This window comes from Panicum virgatum, chromosome 1K, assembly GCF_016808335.1.
Source record: "Panicum virgatum strain AP13 chromosome 1K, P.virgatum_v5, whole genome shotgun sequence".
NCBI lineage: Eukaryota > Viridiplantae > Streptophyta > Magnoliopsida > Poales > Poaceae > Panicum > Panicum virgatum.
The window spans coordinates 47,942,293-47,962,514 of record NC_053136.1 but is presented as its reverse complement, the minus strand read 5'-3'; the positions used below and the strand labels follow the sequence as shown (position 1 = coordinate 47,962,514).

The following is a 20,222-nucleotide window of genomic DNA, read 5'->3' as shown; positions in this document are numbered from 1 at the left end:
AGGCAGCTGGCGTATTCCCTATGCGAAACCTTCAGTGAGAAGGGAACGCTTCGTTGTCCATACCATTTCCAGACCTTGACGTTCTCTAACAGTAATGCAGTCAGATTTCCAATTTCAAGCATTCAAACTTACTGAAGTTGAAGTATTTGATGCAATAATAAAATTCTGGTTCATCGTACTTGCAGTTTAGTTTTGCGTATAGGGTGTCCCCCAACTGCAGTGAGCATGAACGATCGAGCATAGCCTTGCTCGTATTTGCAGTCCCATTTTGCCATTTTCGAGCTCGAGATTCCAAAGCCCAGTTTCCGTTTGTGGCCATTTTCGAGCTCGAGATTCCAAAGCCCAGTTTCCGTTTGTGGCAACTGTACTGCTCGTCACATCCAGGGTTTACAAAACCGACCGTCCGGTCAAACCGCTGTCCTCCGGTAGCAGTTTACCGGACCGGTTTGACCGGAAATCGGTGGACCCGAAAACCAGTTGAATCCAAATCCAAATTCAAAAACACATGTGTAACCGGTTTCGACCGGTATAACGACCGGTTTGACCGGTATAACGATCGGTTTGACCGGTTTACCGGCTGGTTTGACAATTTTTTTTTTAATTTAACTTCATATGCCCGTAAACTATACTAAATGGACGAATTTTTTAGAAAATTTGACACCATTAGATTCATCTCACCTTGAAATATTTTTAGGATTTTTTTGAGAATTTTACTTTTTTTGGATTTAAATTTGAATTTTGAATTTAGGCCGGTTTGGTACCGGCTCAAACCGAAACCGGGCCGAACCGGTTTGACCGGACCGGTTCCCACCAGTTTGGTTAACCCTGGTCACATCACCAACTATTCCCCTTTGACACCCGGGTCACTGTACCTCGAAACCAACTGACGGGTGACTGACGATCGATGCTTCCACGCGAACCGTGCGTGGGTTCCTCATCATATGGTGGTCAGCGGAGTGGCGGCTGCGGAGCAGACAGTGGCCATCGATGCGCTAACGAGTCGTCACCAAACGGACGTCGACCTGACCGGTCTTAAGTGCACCGTGCACGCTGCATCGACCGGTGATCACCGATCTCCCCCCTCCCTCCGGTACGCTGAAAGATAGCGGGCGCATCATGCCGCGGCGGCGCGGCGCGATCGGAGATGGGCACGGGAACAATAGGGGACGGCCGCGGCGTGCTTTGCCATCGGGCACCCCACACGGCGCGCCCCCATGATGGAACGCCGAGAGCGCCACCGCGCGCGCCCCCTCATGATGCTCGCCCAAAATGATGCGGCCCCTACGGCGCCTAGCGTCGTGGCACGCCGGGCCACTGCGGCCACGAGCTTGCCGTCCGGCTCCGGCACGTCGACGGCAGCCGCCGCCGGAGAGCCCTCGACGGCACGGCGCATCATCGCCGGCCTACCAGGCTACGACGCACCCAGTACTGGACGCACCGCTGCGTCTGGGCCCTGGGGTGCAGCAGAGCCGCTCGCAGTGGCGCAGCCGCAGCTGGCCCCGGAAGGGGACCGCTCCGGTGGGTCCGGCGGGCGCCACGCAAGCATCGAGGCCAGGCCGCCAGCCCAGTGATCCAGCAGCGGCGGTCCCCACGGGGGGGGGGGGGGGGCGATACGGACGGCCCCGATCGCGTGGGGCCCGGCGGCTCTCGCGTATAAATACGCGGGGGGCAGGGCTCGGCCCGCGCGTGCTGTCGCTCGATTTCGGGGGCGCGGATCAGACGGCGGGGAGCAAATCCGGGGCCCCGCCCGTCCGGCACGGCGGCACCTGCCTGGCTGCCTCCTCTTCCCTCCACCTCCCACCACCACCACCACCACCACGCGCTGCTCCCCTGCGGAGTTCGGTCTCGGAGGAAAAAAACAAGGGGAAGAAATCTCCTCCTCGTGCTCTTCCCGTTTGGCGTCGCCCGCCGCTACCATCCAAAAGGCGGCAGCGCGTTCGCTTGCTCCGCCTCTCCGCTTCGTCGCCCCCCGGCCGGGGGGATCTTGCTGGGCTCCGCCGCCGGCTACAGGGATCCGCCGCCACCTGCTGCGGTGCTGCCCCAGACATTTCGCCCGTGAGTGAGACGGCGGAGGCCAGGGAGGGAGAGGACTCGCAGAGTCAGAGAAGCAACAAGGTAATGGAGACTCTCCTTAGTCCTTACTTCAACAAGAAGATCTTGTTCTATCAAACCTCGCATTCGGACTCCGTTCACTCTGCTTCTCGCTTTTCTTTCTCGTCGATGCATTTCTTTCTTTAAAAAAAAATCGGCAGTGGCTTATCTCTGCGTTGGCTGTGACATGATGTGGATCATCAAGATCCCCGACCCTTTCCCGGGTCCATCCGCGGGGTCCGTGGCAATCACCATTGTTTCCCGCTGTTGCCTTTTGCTCTGGCGCGGGGCGCGGGCACCCTTGCGCCGGCAATGAGTGCTCGCCCGCCCGCTCCTTTACCGCGACCCGATTGCTTGTTAATTCGCGCATCAGGCCTTCGCGAAATGATCCTCCTCCACGACGCCAGTTGCGGCTGCCCCTTTGCTTACATAGCCGTTCCCTCCCCTTCCTCTTCGCAGGTGTTCCTCGGCTCGTCTCGGCGTCAGAGGCTGCAGTGAGCAGCAGGCGCCACGCCACCACTGTTTCTGCGGCGCAGGGAGCATTCGATTGCCGTGGCTGGCGATGGTCGCTCGCTGACCAGTAAGTTAACTGTGCCTCGCTTTGGCATCATCCACTGCCATTATTGATTGCTCACTGTACGTAGCTTCTTCCTTCCCGGCAAAAGTGCTTAGCGGTAGCTAATCTCCGAGTGGCATGTTTCTCGGTGGACATTTGGCTGATACCGAGAGCTTGCGTTTGCCAAATCCTCCCTGTAGTGGACACCTCTCCCTGTCACTGAAAAAAAAAACAAGTGCCGTGGCCCCTGCCCCCCCCCCCCCCCCCCCCGGGGCCTGCCTGAAAGTGCCTATTTATCCAGGCAGCATGTACATCCTTGTTGCTTCTGCTCTTCCCGTGGTATAGGCTTAGGCCGTGTTTAGTTTCCCATTTGAAGGTGGAAGGTCAGGAAGGACACTCCCCCGTGCTCTAGCTCAAGAGCCTACCCGGCGCAGCGGCCAGCTTTGCTGCAAAACTGTCACCGCATGTCCGCATGCCTGTGCGCCACGCTTCAATCAATCCGTCTATCCTTCTGCTTTGCCGTAGCCTCTACATTGAGAGTTAGGCCCTGTTTTCTTTACATGTATAGTTCTAAACATTCTTTACATGTAAACGCAAAAAAGCTAATTTGAAGTACTAAATGAAGTCTATTTACAAAACTTTTTGCATGGATGGGCTGTAAATCGCGAGACGATTCTAATGAGTCTACTTAATTCATGATTTGCAACAGTGATGCTACAGTAACCATCCGCTAATTATTAATTAATCATGGATTAATTAGCATCATTAGATTCGTCTCGCGATTTACAACCCACCTATGTAAAAAGTTTTGCAAATAGATTTCATTTAGTACTTCAAATGACCAAGATTCAAATGACCAAGATTCCTTTGCAAAATTATTTTGCAAAATGAACTAAACACCTTACATTTTTGGACGGTTACTCGGCAATCACCTTGCTGGCTCGCTGCATGCTATTACTCCTAGTATAGTGCCCCTACTCCCTAGCTCCTGGCTCCAGCTAGGGCGAGCTCAGCGTGGGACAAGCTCCCAGGCATGCGTCGCATACTCGCATCGCATGTCGTAGGCGTAGCTAGGTAGAGACAGTGGCCGTGGCCGACTTGGCCTGCGACATGCATGGAGCTCTGAACTCTACGGCCCGGCGCCGGGCCGGGGACGGTCGGGTCGGGGCCCCCTTGCGCACGCGTGGGCTCTAGCGGCGCTGTTCCCGGCCGGCCGGCCGGCCGTGCAGCTCCTCTTGATGGTGAATGGTTGAGTGCCGGTGGCCGTGGCGTGGCCTGCGTTGGAACGGAACGGACGGCGTCACTGGCTTGGTAATTGGAATTGATAGCCTCTGCCGCCTCTCCGGCCTACACTCTGCCTAGTAGTACTCCACTTGCCCGCAAGGCCGCGTGCTGATGGATGCATGTCAGCATGTGCTTCCTTCGTTGTGCAAGCCGTCTTACCTGATCTGGAAACGTTCGACTGCAGTTCTTGCACGTTCTGGTCTGTGGTCTCTATGCCTCACTGCGTCACTCAAGTTTCTGTTAGTTTTGGTCCTGACTTCTAAAAACTTGCTTGCTTTGCTGAAGAGTTTGCTCTTGCGTACGTGCAGCAGCACTGTTCCATTCCACCGTGACCTGAGCGCGAGGATCCATCGGCCATCGGCAGAGGGGGCGCTTCAAGATGCTGGCGTGCATCGCGTGCTCGACCAAGGACGGCGGGGATCAGGACGGCCCCCGCGCCGCCACGCCCCACGGCAGGGACGCCGGCAAGTCCCTCACCTCCCAGGTAAACCAAACCAATCCCCAACCCGACCCACGACGCCCACCGCGCTGCACGCTCCCCGATACGTGGATCATGGACGCGACGCCGCCGGATACGGCCGCTGGCGGCTGGCCGAGGGAGCAAACCAGGAGTGGACAGGTGGATTTGTGGTTGCGCCGCGCCGCGTTGCTTCCCCGGGCGGGCGGCTGGAACGGAGCGAGATTGGAATGGTGTTCGAGAAAAATACTATTGATTAGCTGGAGCTGAAGTTAATAGTTAGAATAGTGTGAGAGGAAAATATTATTAGCCTGGAGCTGGAGCTGCCTTCCGTAACGGAGTGATTTTCTACGCGACGCGTACGTCGACCCGGCGCGGATTGAGTGCGCTGCCGGACTGGCTGCGCCGCTCGTCGCCGTCGGCTCGTCGGCTCTCCCCATAATTTTTTCGCACGGCCTGCGCGCGCAGCAGCAGCAGCTGCTGCTGGCTCGCTTGTCCGGCGCGGTTGTCTCCACGCTGTTGACGCGCCAACAGAGGCCGGACACAGGGCTCGGAGCACAGCGGCAGCTTTTCTCCCTGTCGCAAAATAATTGACACGCTGGTACGCGTAGCATTTTCCTTGACGTAAACAAAAAATCAGTTTTTTCTCTCCGTTGGAGCAGTACAGTGTTGGTACTCGGTACGTGTACGGCGAGTTTTGTAGCGTAGCAGGGGTAAACAGAGGGGCGGTGGTGGGATCACGTTTTCAAAAACGTCCGGCCCGTTGGTAAAGCTGGTCAAGCATAGCAAGGCCCGGGCGGAATGTGACCGAGTGGGTACATGAGTAGATGTGGCGAAGGCTGCTTTTTTCCGTGCAACGCATGGATCCCCACCCCACACCGCCCTCACCCCCAGGCTTTGGAGGTTGGACTCTGTGCGGATTGTGATGTTCTGATTTGATCTCGGCCACTTTTGATCCCCACATTCCCCTATCTTTTCTTTTTTGTTTTGTTTTTTTCACTCGCTGGCTGGATCCTGACTTTGCTGCCGTTCATCTGTCCTCTTCTTTTTTAACTCCAAAGATAAAACAATCCTGGTTGCTAGTACTACCCCTAGGTGATAATCTATTCACCATCCTCTTTTCTGATCTGCGAAGATGCGATCTTCGGAAGGTGGAAACCGGAAAGACATTCTTTGGTTGATTTAACCTGACCTTTACTCCAGGAATGTTTTGCTCTTGTTCCCTCGCGAGCAAAACGAAAAAAAAAGAAGGAAAGGGCGTTTCTGGCCACGCAAAGAATAAAATGGCACGTTGTTGTGTGTGGTCCAGTCCATGGGCCCTAGGCCCAGGCTGGGCCTCATGTAGCTGCACTGCACCCTCCTCTCTGCACGCCACCACACCACCAGAGTCCGCCTCTTGCATCACTGGGACTCGAGTGTCCCTCCTTTGTCTCCGCCGCGTGCTTTTGCCTTTGCTGTGCTTTAAGGCAAGGTACGAACGTGTCCGCACACGGCACATCAACACATGCACTTGCGGACCGGTGGTCGTCCCCTCCGGGCGTTATTATGGCCAGCACCCAGCTGCTTTGTTCCTTGCTTCAGACAAAAGATGTTCCGGGTTAGGAGTGAGCTTTTGTGCTCACTCTCTCGGGAGCCATCTACTGTTACGGAATTTTTGTTTCAAAGAAAACCTAAGGCCTCAAGTGCCTTGATTGTGTGCCTTGCTAAGCTTATAGGCCCTAATCCGGGCTGCGTCTGTCGTTAATCAACTTCTGTTATCATTGGCACTTTACTTAAAAAGTCTGAATTCTCGCTTACGCTTGCTTGCCTGTCGAGGCGTGATGCTGCTTTCGTGCTGTTCGGAAATGAATGTGCGCGTATTGTACAAAGGAATCCTTTTTTTTTTGTTCCAAGGACTGTCACTGGATGCTAAAAAGCACCCGTACGGAGCATTAAGCAAGAATGCATTACGTGCCGTATGATAATTCTGCGCGGCGGTGGCCATCTGATTCTGACGAAGGAATTAAGCTTCCCGCGAATGTGCTTTCAGCTCAAGGACATGGTGCTCAAGTTCTCCGGCTCCGGCAGGCAGTACAAGGCCGCGGGGAGCCCCTCGTTCAGGGGCAACTGCGGCAGCAGCCTCGCCGCGTACCCGGGCTTCATCGACGACTCGGGCTTCGCGTCGGACTCGGGATACAATTACACGAGGACGGCGGCGGCGGCCCGGCCGCCGCCGCCGTGGGAGGCGGCCAAGGTCGTCCGAGGCTTCTCGCAGCACGGCAGGAGCCCGAGCGCGAGCTGGATACCGAGCATCGGGGAGGAGGATGACGACGACGATGAGGCGGTCGTGCTCGAGGAGGACCGCGTGCCGCGGGAGTGGACGGCGCAGGTGGAGCCCGGCGTGCAGATCACCTTCGTCTCCATCCCCGGCGGCGCTGGCAACGACCTCAAGCGCATCCGCTTCAGGTGCGCCGGCCGCGATCGGCGTCGTGCGCGCTGAATTCTGTTGACGATCAAGCGCGTGATCAACTAACCAGAACTTGTGCGTGTGGATGTGCAGCCGCGAGATATTCAACAAGTGGGAGGCGCAGCGGTGGTGGGGGGAGAACTACGACCGCGTGGTGGAGCTCTACAACGTGCAGACGTTCAGCCGGCAGCAGGGCGTCTCGACGCCGTCGTCCTCCGTCGACGACGCCACCACGCAGGTCCGTGTGCACGCAGCACGTCTTCTGTTTTCGTCTCCGACGACGAGATCACCGTCTGAAACTGTGGGGTCTACTGTACGTGCAGAGGGATTCGTCGTTCTACTCCCGCGCCGGCTCGACGAGGGAGAGCCCGGTGGTGATCCTGCCGACGGCGGCGGCCGGCCGGGAGCAGCCGATCGCCCGCGCCACGCCGTGCAGGGCGGCGGCGGCGCCGACGGCCCGAGCCGCGTGCAACCCGTCATCCACGGCCGTGCCGGACCCTTCGGACCACGTGTGGGCGCACCACTTCAACCTGCTCAACTCCGCCCCGCCGCCCGCGCCGGCCCCGCCGCACTTCGACCCGTCGCGCGCCACCACGTCGTCGCTGGACGAGGCGTCCGTGTCCGTGAGCAACGCGAGCGACCTGGAGGCCGCCGAGTGGGTGGAGCAGGACGAGCCCGGCGTGTGCATCACCATCCGCGAGTTCGCCGACGGCACCCGCGAGCTCCGCCGCGTCCGCTTCAGGCAAGTCGATTACTCTGGTCGATCTGCCGATGCAAAAGAAAAAAAAAAATCATCATCAAACATATCAGCACCACAGGTCCACAGCTTGACTGCTTATGCTAACTGAATTCGTGTTCTTGTGCTGTTGCTGTTGCAGCCGGGAGAGGTTCGGCGAGGAGAGGGCCAAGGTGTGGTGGGAGCAGAACAGGGACCGAATACACGCGCAGTACCTGTGACTGAGGAGCGAGCGTTAACCGATGGATGGAAGCCACATCACGCCATGGCCAAAGTTAGAGTAGGGTTCTGTGATACTACGGCGGCGAGTACCTGTTAGCTTTAGTTTTTTTTTACAGGGTGAACAGAGAGGTGAAAGAGGTTGGGGTGGAGCTTGTGTAAAACATGTTTCCTGCTACCAATCAGGGTTTGTGTGCTGATGACCAATGTAATTTTTTTTAGTTTGATGTACGTACTAATATGGTATTGTGTTGAGCTCTGAAGTTTTTTTTTTGAGAATTCTCTTGCTCACATTTTCTGAGTGCGGGCACAAGCACATAAAAGAGATTCTGTAATCTGTTCCAGCTTTCAGTCCTTGCAAGTTGCAACATACAAACATCATTCAGCAACGACAAAGGAGGCGATATACAGACGCTCAGAGATTCCAGGGTTTTTGGCAGGTCATGCTAACTAGTAATTGCCATCATAAAGCACGGCAAAATGATACTACACTGCGTGCTCACCAAAAACTTGTGCACTGTACATTCAAACCAAATGTTCTCTCCCCTGTAGGGCTCATGGTTTTACAGACTGTTAATGTGCATATAAACAAACAGTTTGTGACAGGATTGGCGCAAGAAACACAGCATGAACAAACCAAATCAAATTAGTAGCACAATCATGCTTATTAAACATGGGGGCAAGCTTGAGGCAGGCAAAAAGCAGATCAACGGCCCAGAAGAGGGTAACGTCAGCAGACTCCAGCACTCTACAACGGAATTTGCAACCCAACCTACCATGCATGTCGCCTGACTGCAGAGAAATTAGGGAGATGGCACATTCGAGGAACCATCAGCCTGCTGTGCTATGCTCTTCGGCACACTGGTATTGCGCAGTATACTCTATACCCCTCCCGCAGCTGAACAAATTTTCGATCACTCTATGTCCTCGTTTAGCTGACCAACTTTCGTGTCAGCCTCTTTGCTGGAGGGATATCATCAGACTTCCCAAGGAAGTCTGACTTGCCATGCCCGGCTTTCAACATCGGGACAGCAGGCTTCACGGTGCTCCGCGTTCTGGATGTCACAGACATTTGGGATAGTTTCTCTGTGATTGATGAGACCTTTTGCATTGCTCCGCGGCCAGTTTCAGGCAAACTGCGTGAATGCCTTAGTACAGGGTTCCCTGTAATTTCAAGAAAAGAAAGGATATTTCCAATAATCAAAACCCAGTGCCATGCAAGGAATTGGGCAACACAACTCTTTATAGGAGACTCGCCTGGGCTATTCCGAGCTGGAACCCGATTTGTAGTTAGTTTATTGCTGTTCTCAGTTGATCTTGTACTCTTCTGCGGCGCCTGACGATCCATGTGAAGTTTTCTTTGTACACCTGTAGGGTTGGAAACAAATTAGTCAATCAAAATACACTCTGCAAGGCGGTAATGCTGGCATACTTCGCCCGATTTTTTTTAAAAAAAGATAAGGAATATTACCAGTCTTAGATAAACTACCAGTCTTAGATAAACTATTTAATTTTGTGGGTGCACTGCTATGAGATTTCATCGTAGATAGAGTTCCAGTTGAGAATCTTCGAGCAACATTGTTCTCTGAAACTCCTTTTGTTCCAACTAAAACAAATGAAGCAAGCACAGATAAAACAAGAGTATCCTAAATAAATTAGCTAAGAGCAATAGTTTGTTAACTAACCACATGGAGGTGTTTTAGGGAGTACTTTTGGCCGGACAGGAGGTGGAACGTAAGTACAACCCTAAAAAAGTTGGCAAGCAGAAAAGTGATTATGATGCTGGGGAGACAAGAACAGCACCTTTTCAATAAAGATGGTGGAAGAATAATATTACCTGAAAGAAGGTGTGCTGGAGAACTTCTGTGGCCTTTGGTCTCTTGCAAGGATCCCATGAGCATAGTGACTGCAAGATGTGGAAAATAAAACAAAATAATCAAATAAAGTAATGTTTGAATGTAGACCATCAAATATAATATAAATGAACTCACTGATATGAGGTCAATCGCCTCGCTACTAGCGGATTTCATCACCTCCGACAGTCGATTGCCTTTGATCTGCATGGTTAGAAAACACACTCAACCTTAGATTAAACACCAAGCTGTCATTCAATATGTAGTCACAATGAGGGGACAAAGATAGCGCAATCCATCCTTTGGGGATAACTAGCAATCATGAAAGAGAAAAACATGTACAGCATATCACTCCTAGTATCGGATGGGCATGTTGGTATTTGGTAACAGTCGAATGGCAACAGAATAAAATCGATTTGGAATCAGGAAAAAACTTAGCACAAGATAACATATTCTAACAATTTAGGCTGATTCAAATGATATGTATAGTATATTTGTAGCAAAAAAAAAAGTTCCCAAAAGTATTGCCACAAGAATAAGTGTTGTTTTGGACAGTGACACAATCTCTTAAAAAATAATCTTGTCAATAACTTAGTGTAAAATAATTTTTGAATCTAACAAAATTAATTTTCCAGAAAACATATTCTTTTGGAAATCCTACTTTTACTATAAGATTCATGTACACCTGCTGCTACATCATTCTAGGTCGACACATGTTTTTGACTTGAGGCAGTACCAACGAGGGAAAAATCTAGTGAATTTGACCTGTGGGAACTGATACTTCATGGCTTCTGCAAGAGACAATCCTTGGGGCCAAGATTGCTCATCCGGACTACCGATAACATTGCATATCTTGTGAATCTCATCCGCTTCACTGAATTGTGAAATAAGAAGGTGTAAAACAACCATGAAAAGAAAAGACAATAAAACAGACAATTTTAATTATTTTAAATGAAATAAGGGGTCACCAAAACCATCAACTAGAGAGATAATAAAACCAAAAGAAGCTAAATTTTGAAACCAAAATGTTCAAGGCTGGGCACTTCAAGTAGGTCAACCGACAGACAGACAACCTTTAGTGGGCATTCAGTCATTGAGGTGCTGACAACTGGAACACAGCAAACAAAACGAGAAAACAGATTTGAAACTGACAAGTTTAGCAGCATACATAGTCAATCATATTACCTGGTGCCAGGGAAAAGAGGATGGAGTGTCAACAGCTCAGCCATTATGGCACCCATGGCCCACATATCTATGAGTTGGCAAAGTGAAGAAATGTAAAATTATGAGTTGAGTTGGCTCCATGGATAGCCTATCGCTACGCAAACAGTAAGTGATTCTCATACCAACTGCAGAATCATAAGCAGATGACTGGAGTAAAACTTCCGGCGCTCGATACCTAAGACATTCAAACATATGGATCAACAAAATAAGACAGGACTGTTTTCATTTTCAATGTATGCTTGTGTGTCTAGTTTGAAGAGTGCACGGCTCTAACCAACGAGTTGAGACGTATTCCGTGTAGGGTGGCAGTGATGAGACTTCCCTTGCAAGACCAAAGTCTGCTAGCTTTATGACATCTTTGCTAACCAACAAATTCTCTGCATAATCAAGCCATGCAGTTATCAGTACAGTATGATGCACGCACAAGTAAGACCAGGCTGCGGATTTATATGCAACTGAGCAACAGACTCCTTCAGTACATGAAGGTATTGTTTAAGTGTTTTGATCTTAACTTCAGCCATAAACAACATTGTTCTATGAGGTGATATTGAACATTTGAAAATGGTATGGCATATGTTTTCTTCAAAAGTAGTTTTATGAATATATTGCAAGTTTGCAACGCATGCCTTTCAACTCTTGTTTATTGTCCATGCAACGTGTGTATGTCACAATATGGGGAGCATCTCGACTGACAGAGGATGTGCACATGGAGTATGTGAGTTTACTAGACCATCCCACAAATTGCAATATGATTTAGACTAGTACAGTCAAAGTAGTGTTTTGGTAACCGTTTGATGTCCAAAAAATGTCACCAAAGGGAGAAGCTTCTGACAGGCTACAGAAACATCTCAACTGAATAACACCACCACACGAGAACGAACCAGGTTTGAGGTCACGATGAAAGTAGCCCCTTTGATGCATGTAAGCAAGAGCCTGGAAAATCTGAAAGCACCAGTTGCGGACTTCAGACTCTGGGAAAGGTCTGACCCTATCTTTCATAAGTTGGTAGAGATTACACTCCTGAAAAAACAAGGATTCAGATTCAAGAAGAGCGCAATAATAGGGCAGTTGAATATTTGCTATACATAACATCTTAATTACCATGTATTCCATTATGAAGTATAATATATCATTTTCCCTGATAACCTCCTTGAGCTTCACAATGTTAGGATGATTCATGCGCCGCAAAGACTTTTAAAAAAAAGGAAATGTCAGTTGAAAGAACATAGCATGAAAGGGGCGACAGAAAGTACATCACTGGTCTAAAATACCTTGACTTCACGCAGACTCATACATTCCTCAAAAGAATAATACTTTTTCTTCATTTTCTTAACAGCAACCTACATTAGTGTCAATAAATTCACGAATTATTGATATTTTCATTCAGAGTTCATGGTTAAAATGTTTCCAAAAGATACATACAACTTCGCCATTCTGTTTATTTATACCACGCCATACACTCCCGAAAGTCCCGTCGCCAACTTCCTTGATCAACTTGAATCTGAAGAAAACATGTTATAAGGTAAAAGCAACATAAACCAGAGAATTTGTCGAACTAAGACATGTTACAAGACAAAAGCAACATAAATAGCTAGTCAATACAAAAGTTACCTATCCATTGTTATGGTATCTCAGCTGCCTTTGCAAGTTTTTCCCTTCAGAATAACCAAGTCCAGAGAAATATGAACAGCCAACACAGTCAAGTGTTTGCCCAGTTCTAGCTGAGCAATCTCTTATCTGAAATCAGCAAATAAGGAGCACAATTCAGTAAAATCGGCAGTTTTAGCGCAGAGGAAAAAGAAATGAAATCAGCAAGGTTGATATGGTCTGAAAGATAAAGAAATACCTCAGGATGTGGGATTCTGTTCCACTAGAAGCCCACTGCAACCATAATATGAAGTTGCAAAATGTAGCAAGGATTGAGCCCTGACCTCAAATGGTTCACAAAAATCAAAACAACTAACTAGGGCAGCAACAGGTGTCCGCTGAATGCAGCAAGATATTAACCCTGCACAAATAGAGAAAAGGAAATGATAGAATATGTGAAACAAGTCACTAGAAATGATAGAATATGGAGAAGGTGAAATTGCACAATAAAAAAACTCAAAAGAAATAATGAATAAGGTGGTGGAGTTACATGTAGATGTCGAGCATAGACTGAAATATAACTTCAGGAAAAGATCGCATCAGCCTGCTTGTTGTTGAGCATAGAGGAGCATATAGTCACTATGTGTAGTTCACCAGAGAGGAGAGATGGGTGTTCCCAGGAGCCCAATCAAGAGTTTCTTCTGAAAAGAACTGCTTGCATTGAAGGAGATATGCCCGGCAGACCACTTTTTCCATGTCTCGGATGAACTTCAAGCTCCCAAATTCACCACTGGTCTGGTGCAATCTAGTCAAGTGAACAGTTTAAATTAGAAAAGTTTACAGTATCTAAAGGCATTATTCTTGCACATACGACAGACAAGAAATACGCAAACAGAACTAAAAGACCGATATCTAGATTTCCAGTATGTACAACTAACAACCAATTCAAACAGTGTACACACACATCGACCTTGATAATCACAACTACCAGAGCACGTCAAAATCCACCTTATAATGCCCAAAAATATCAGACACTCAGAAATGAAAGGAACTCTCGAAATTTGCAATAAAAGGCTACATTTTCTCCTCATGAAAATAATGAAATTATTACCCATCAATCTTGCTAGCAAGTCTATCGCTGACATGGTGACATTCATATGCACATACTGAAGATCGTGCCCGTGGGAAAACCAATATAATTACATTTACAGCTAAATTTAAGATGAACTAAAGTAATACAATGTAGAACATGAGAAATCTAAATAGGCACATTAGCGTGGCTATACCAAGGCTGCTATTCTATAAGTTGAAATAACAATTCAGCGTATCTATCAATGATGATATACTCCGAAAAAGAACATAGAAAATGATTCTATCAGGCAATTAGCATGGAGAACAATCCATCAAGCAAAGACAGAGAAGCACATACAACCACCCGGAAACAGGGAAGTGATAGCATTAGGCTAGAACATGGGGGCAAACAACCTGCATTGACCCTTAATCGCAATTTAAACCTTCTTCGAACCAAAAGCAGCATTTTATCGTCCTTGCGGTGATTAAGAAGAAAAAGGACGCTTTTTACCATCCGGGATGAAGCTAGAAAAGAGGACCTTTCCCGACAAAATACAAATCCACCCAATGAAACAGATCCAAAACACCGTACCACAATCACAGCATCACGCAAGAGCCTGTCGCCCGCCCGCCTCCCAGATCCGTCGCCCGGTGCGCAGATCCGGGGCCAAATCCCGCCGAGCAAGCAAAGCAACGCGGCGCGACGAAGCAAGCGCGGAGGCAGGGGGCGCGCGCGGACGACAAAAAAGCGCGAGGGTGCGTGCCGTGGAGGCGGAACAGGAATCGATTCCATACCTTACCCTGCGGGCGAGGACAGAAGCATAGGGTGGTGGTGTTCGCGCCCCCCACGTGGTTGCCGCGTGCCCCGCCTGTCTGCCTGCCTGCCTCCCTGCTCGCGCAGGCAGCCCGCGCGGCCCGGGGGCGAGGAAGGAAGGAAGGAAGCTCGCCGCGCCGGCGGCGGCGCCGTGGGGTGTGTGGGACGGGGAGGAAGTTGGGGATGCCGCGGGCCTGCCGGTTTCTACCCGCGTCGCGCCCCGTTACTTTTTATAACCATGGCAGGCCACCGCCAGCGCCCCCGCCCGCCAGCCTCCCCTTCCTCTCCTCGCGTCGCGTCGCCTCTCACGCTCCGCCCTCGCCTTGGCCTCCACCTGCCTGCCTGTCTGTCTGCCGCTCTCGGCGTCCGCGTCCTACCCCTTTTTCGCCCGCCTTTTAACCGCTCCCAGCTCGTTATCGGGGACGCGAAAGCGCTCGCCTTTCGCCCTCTTCTCCTTTTTTTTCCCTTTTCCCCTACGGAGACGCGCGGGATTGGCAAGTTGTCGTCAGGGCGATTGCTGGGGGGAAAGGATCAAAGGAGTTGGCATCAATGGCAGCCGGCTGGCTGGGTGGCTTGCGATCGCGGCGTAATCCATTGTTAATGACGATTTGGAGCGAGATGATGGGCCACTTATCGTCTATCGCCCGGTGTGGACTTTCCCTGCGCGATCGCGACGCCTGTGTTGTCAGCTAGCGATGATTCCCTACCAACTGCGACGATGCGTTCGAAGCAAAACTGTAGTATATCCTATTCCCCTCCGTTGTTTAAGTTTCAGTTTCAACTGGAGATCAGACGGGACGTTTGGATAATCGTTTCACAGTTCATTCCAAAAACCTCTCGCCCCGGAATGATCACGGGCCCTGCTACTTTCTTACCGGTATCTCCACTTGGATCATTCCACCGGGTCCAGCGTGGGATGGTGACGGAGCTCGATGGTCCTTGCCGACCAACCTAGCCACCACCTGCCGCCGATAGGTTTGGCGCTCGCACCTGCTAGCCACAGCGCGGAGGGGCCGGTGCTCACGAGCCACCAGCCCACCACATTCCGTGCCATCGACAGCACGGCCGCCGGTCCCCGCCGCTGCGCGGGGGTGTGTAATGGCGGTGGATTGGTCCCGACGCAAGCGAGCAAAGCAAGCGGACACACATCTCTGCCTGCTCCCGGTTGGTGCGCCGTCGCCGTTGCGAGCTCGGTGACGCTGATCCATCCGGCTATATAAGCTGCTCTGTTCCAACGGACAACTCGGTCCGATTTTTCTTTTTTAAAAAAAACTCGGTCCGATTACTAGTGGGGGAATGTTCAATTATAAACTTGTTTTCTGCTATTATTGGGGAGTCAGTAATCTATTCTCTTCAGATTTTGTACCCTATCTGGAGAAATCGGGTACAATGATTTCTTCGGCGTTCGATCATGTGAGCACCAGAACTGGCGAGGAGACAAAATTGTTCGGATTTATGAGCGACGGGTAGCAAGTCTGAATCTGAAATGACAACTGGAACTTTTAATCCCAGCTCCCCAATCGTAATTCAAGCTTCGTACAGCCTACATGTCCTCTCGTCATCCACTGCGTTCGGCAGGTCCTCTCCACTCCAGCTATACAGTAATTTTCTCTTATACCGCTCTAGCCACCAGCTCCAGCTCCAGTCAGCCTAATAGTATTTTTCTCTCACCCCATTCCAGCTCCAGCCTGCCGAACACGGTGATCGTCCTCCTCCCTCTGATGCGACCGAGCTACGCTTTCGGATTGGACGGGGACGGCGCGGATCAGTACATAGATCCCTCACCCCACTGCCTACTCACGGGCTAGATCTACATCTACAGTGCCAGGATCCCCCAGCCATGCGCGGAAATGAGGTCTCGACTCTCGCCATCCGCCCATCCGCACATGGCAAGCTTCTGCAAGCTTCAGGACTCAGGTCGCGCGCCGCGTCTCGTGCTGTGCGCCGTGGGCCGATGGTGGGTCAGGCCTTGTTTAGTTGGCCAAAATTTTTAGATTTTAGTACTAGAGTATTTTCGTTATTATTTTATAATTAATATAATTAATATTTAATTATATTTTAATAAGATTTAAAAGATTTATCTCATCGCTTACAGTTAAATTGTATAATTAGTTATTTTTTAATTATATTTTATGGTTCATGTATATATCCGAAAATATGGACACTGTTTTGAAAACTGAACATGGCCTCATGCGGTCAGCAGACAGCAGACAGCAGCCCGGCGCTCACCACGAAAACTGACCTGCCCCTGCACTGAACGAAACCAACAAACATTTTCTGTGTGCAGGTGCAGGTGCAGGTGCAGCGCAGCACCCCCGGACCGACAGATTTTTTCGAGCCAATTCCCTCGATGCAATAAAAATTTAGATGAGTTTTTTTGTATGTTATAAAAAATTTTAAATTCTTTCAGTGCCATAAAAGTTTTTTTATCCCTTCCCCGCCATTCCGTCCAAATTTCTATCGATACACTGTTAAATGTGGACGGAAAAAACAATTTTACTCTTCGAACCAATCTATCAGCGGCCCCTCTCTTCTCTTAATTTTTTCTCTCTCGCGTCCTCTCCCTCATCTCCCCCGTCGGTGAGGCGGGGGCTACCAGTGGAGGAGGCCAGGACTATACATGTCCATTTCGGGCCGGCCCGCCGGGCGGCCCGTGGCCCGGCACGGCGAGGCACGGCCCGAGCACGGCCCGGCACGGCAGGCGGCGTGCCTGTGCCGGCATGGCACGAGGTCCGTGCCGTGCTTGGGCCGGTAGGTCGGCCCACGGTGACGACCCGAGCACGGCCCGGTAAATGTGGCCGGCATCGGCCCGGTATATATACCCACCCCTCCCCTCCCCCCGTAACCCTAGTCATTCGGCCATCCCCTCCCCCGCAGGCCGCAGCAGAGCCGCCCGCAATCTCCCTCGCTCGCCTCGCCTCACCCACCGTAACAACCTTAGCCATTCACCGGAGAGTGGAGACGGACGCCGCCGAGCCGCCATCGACGCCTTCTGATCCTCTACCCCTCTCTCTCCCTCCTCGCTCTATCCTCTTCCCTCTCCTCCTCTCTCGCTACCTCCGTAACCCTAACCCTAACCTCGATCTGGTCAAGTTCTGTGCCAAGCTCCGCTCGTCATTTTCCCTCGCCGCCGGTGGATCTGGTGCTCCGGCTGCGCAGGTGAGCCGTCCGCCCGTCCCTCTCTTCCGCACGAGGTCTCGAACCCTAACCCTAAATCAGTAACCCTAACCTCTATGTTCTTCTTCTTTCTCTTGTGTTGCAGGTCGTTGGCTATGGGTCTTCTTCCATAGATCCGGTGCCGCGTGGCCGTGAGGGAGCCGGATACACCGGCTGAGGAGGCGGCCATGTCCATGGAAGATGATGCCATGGACGACGACTACTATGCTGCCGCCGAGGCCGACGAGGCGGAGCGGGAGCTTGAGGCGCAGAACGAGGCCGAGGATGCCCGGCGCTTCATCCTGGGTAGCAGTGCAGATGCTGCCATCGAAGTGGATGGCACCGGCGTGGGGACGGGGACGGGGACGGGGACGGGCACGCGCACCGGATCCACGAGCCCGACGGGCACGGCCGCGGCGAGTGCATCTGGTACCCGCACCAGGAGGAGGGGACCATCCTCCAAAGTCTGGCTAGACTTTGAGGAGGTGATTGAGATCCAGGGAGGTAAGGAAGTTCGTGTATCTGCCATATGCCACCACTGCAAGAATACCTTGTCTGCTAAATCCTCTTCTGGTACTGGGCACTTGTGCGTCACCTAGATCTTTGCCCTGCTAAGAAGGAAAAGGATAGACACGGTAGAACTCAGTCTATGCTTAAGTTTAATGCTGATGGTTCTTTTGTGCACTGGGAGTACTCTCCTTCTGTTGCTAGAACAGAGTTTTGCCATTTGATTGCTAGGCTAGACCTGCCTCTTTGCTTTGGTCAATCTGATGCTTTTCAGGACTACATTACCAATGCTCATAACCCTAGGTTTGTGAAGTCCTCTAGGCAAACTACTGCTAGAGACTTGATTGGCCTTTATAATAACCGTGTTGAACAGCTTATTGATATCCTGAAAAACTCTGTTTCATCTGTTACTCTTACATCTGACATTTGGTCTGGTAAAGCTAAAGAGGACTACATCTCTGTTGTTGCTCACTTTGTTAACCCTGATTGTTGTTTAGAAAAGAGGTTACTTGGTCTAAAACCTATAGAAGTGGCTCATACAGGTGTTAACATTGCTGAGTGTGTTGAAATGGTTGCAAGTGACTATGGTATTACTGATAAAATCTTTGCTATTGTGCTTGACAATGCTTCATCTAACAAAATTGCTATAGATGTTCTAAAACCTGTATTCTCTGGTTACATTGGTAGTTTGATGCCTAAACCTGCTAGGATTGAAGATGATCTAGCTGCTGTATTCTTGCATCAGCGCTGTGCTTGCCATATCATCAATTTGATTGTTAAGAGTTGCCTGAAACGTTTTAAACCATATCTTGAAGATTTTAGGACTGCTATTACATTCTTGAATTCTTCCAATCAACGTATTGCTTCTTATAAACAGTATTGCTTGAGTGTTGGTGTCCGCCCTCGTAAGTTTGGAGTTGACATGGATGTGAGATGGAACTCTACTTATCTGATGCTTAAGCATTTAGTTCCTTATCAAAGTACCTTCTCTGTGTGGATTCAAACAAACCATCCTCGCAAAGAGGATGGCTCTTTTTTACTGACTCCTAATCACTGGACTATTGTAGAGAAGTTATTGTCTTTTCTTCAATTATTCTATGACTCAACTGTTGCACTATCTGGTGTTTATTACCCTACATCACCCTTAATGCTGCATCATATTTTGAAAATTGCTAGGCATCTACATGCATATGAGAACCATGAACTGCTAAGAACTGCTGTTGTTCCTATGAAAACTAAGTTCCTCAAATACTGGAGGGAGATACCCCTCCTGTATTCATTTGCTTTCATTCTTGATCCTAGAGCTAAGATGAGGGGGTTTCATAAAGTATTGCAGAAGTTAAGTGTTCTTAATTGTCAAGATTATACTAGATACCCATCATCTATTCGTTGCAAGTTAACTAAGATGTTTCAAGTTTATGAGTCCAAGTTTGGTGCTGCTTGCTTGAGGACTTCAACACTGCCAGCTGTTTCTGGTATGGGAACTGAGGCCTGGGATGATATATATGGCGATGAGGAAGCTTTTGCAGGTAATCCTGGTAATGGTGCAGGTACATCAGCTAGTTCAGGTCTATCTGAGCTCTCTTCTTACCTTGATAGTGACACTGAGGTTAAGTTTGGACCTGATTTCAACATTCTAAACTGGTGGCAGCGCCATAATCAGACTTATCCTATCTTATCTATACTTGCTAAGGATGTTTTGATTGTCCCAGTGTCTACTATTTCTTGAGAATCCACTTTCAGCTTAGCTAGCAGGGTCCTCGAGGAGCGGCGGCGGCAGCTAACACCGGACATGGTGGAGGTCCTCTCATGCATCAAGGACTGGGAGTTGGCGGACTTGCACAAGCAGCACACTGTAGAGAAGGAAACAAAGGACCTTGAAGCAGCCTTTGAAGCTATGTACCTGGACAATGAGGAAGAAACATCACCTGGTACCAAGCGAAAGGAGCAAGAAGGAGGCAGTGGACCTGATGCTGCTGCTAGGAAGAAAGACAAGGGCCCAGCAACTGAACCATCCAGTTCAAGAGGCAAAAGAGTTTGAACTTCAATCTATTCATGTATCTGTAACTGTAATGAACTATGACATGGACTATGAACAATGAACTATGAACTAAGGAGCTGGCTGTACTCTTTTCCTTCTTAGGGTTTTCTCACGAGGTGTGAGTTTTTACCTAGGAAGGTTTTTAATGAGGCAGCATTGCACTAAGACTCCATTTACATT

The 20,222-nt window shown here is 50.1% G+C and overlaps 2 protein-coding genes across 4 annotated transcripts; one reads left to right on the top strand and one right to left on the bottom strand.

Moving 5' to 3' along the window:
• Positions 1-1,700: 1,700 nt before the first annotated feature.
• On the top strand, positions 1,701-8,063 carry LOC120639769 (protein Brevis radix-like 2). 2 transcript variants are annotated; one of them, XM_039915654.1, is made up of 7 exons: positions 1,701-2,115; positions 2,551-2,671; positions 4,240-4,415; positions 6,418-6,833; positions 6,928-7,072; positions 7,158-7,576; positions 7,713-8,063. In XM_039915654.1, exons 3-7 carry the CDS (start codon positions 4,311-4,313, stop codon positions 7,789-7,791), a joined length of 1,164 nt encoding a protein of 387 aa, XP_039771588.1. In that variant the 5' UTR covers positions 1,701-2,115; positions 2,551-2,671; positions 4,240-4,310; the 3' UTR covers positions 7,792-8,063. The 2 variants fall into 2 exon arrangements, with proteins under 2 accessions (XP_039771588.1, XP_039771595.1); XM_039915661.1 differs by lacking the exon at positions 2,551-2,671.
• A 221-nt stretch (positions 8,064-8,284) lies between these two features.
• LOC120639753 (cyclin-dependent kinase F-4-like) lies at positions 8,285-14,896 on the bottom strand. Of its 2 annotated transcripts, none has more exons than XM_039915645.1 (18): positions 14,320-14,896; positions 13,004-13,258; positions 12,713-12,874; positions 12,478-12,603; positions 12,289-12,367; positions 12,138-12,206; positions 11,968-12,057; positions 11,748-11,886; positions 11,141-11,243; positions 10,989-11,041; positions 10,828-10,894; positions 10,408-10,516; positions 9,781-9,846; positions 9,627-9,695; positions 9,475-9,535; positions 9,279-9,395; positions 9,047-9,157; positions 8,285-8,953 (listed from the first exon to the last, which is right to left on the bottom strand). In XM_039915645.1, the coding sequence occupies exons 4-18, from the start codon at positions 12,483-12,485 to the stop codon at positions 8,721-8,723; spliced, it is 1,374 nt and encodes a 457-aa protein (XP_039771579.1). In that variant the 5' UTR covers positions 12,486-12,603; positions 12,713-12,874; positions 13,004-13,258; positions 14,320-14,896; the 3' UTR covers positions 8,285-8,720. The 2 variants fall into 2 exon arrangements, with proteins under 2 accessions (XP_039771579.1, XP_039771574.1); XM_039915640.1 differs by having other exon boundaries at positions 9,261-9,395; positions 14,320-14,701.
• Positions 14,897-20,222: the final 5,326 nt, after the last annotated feature.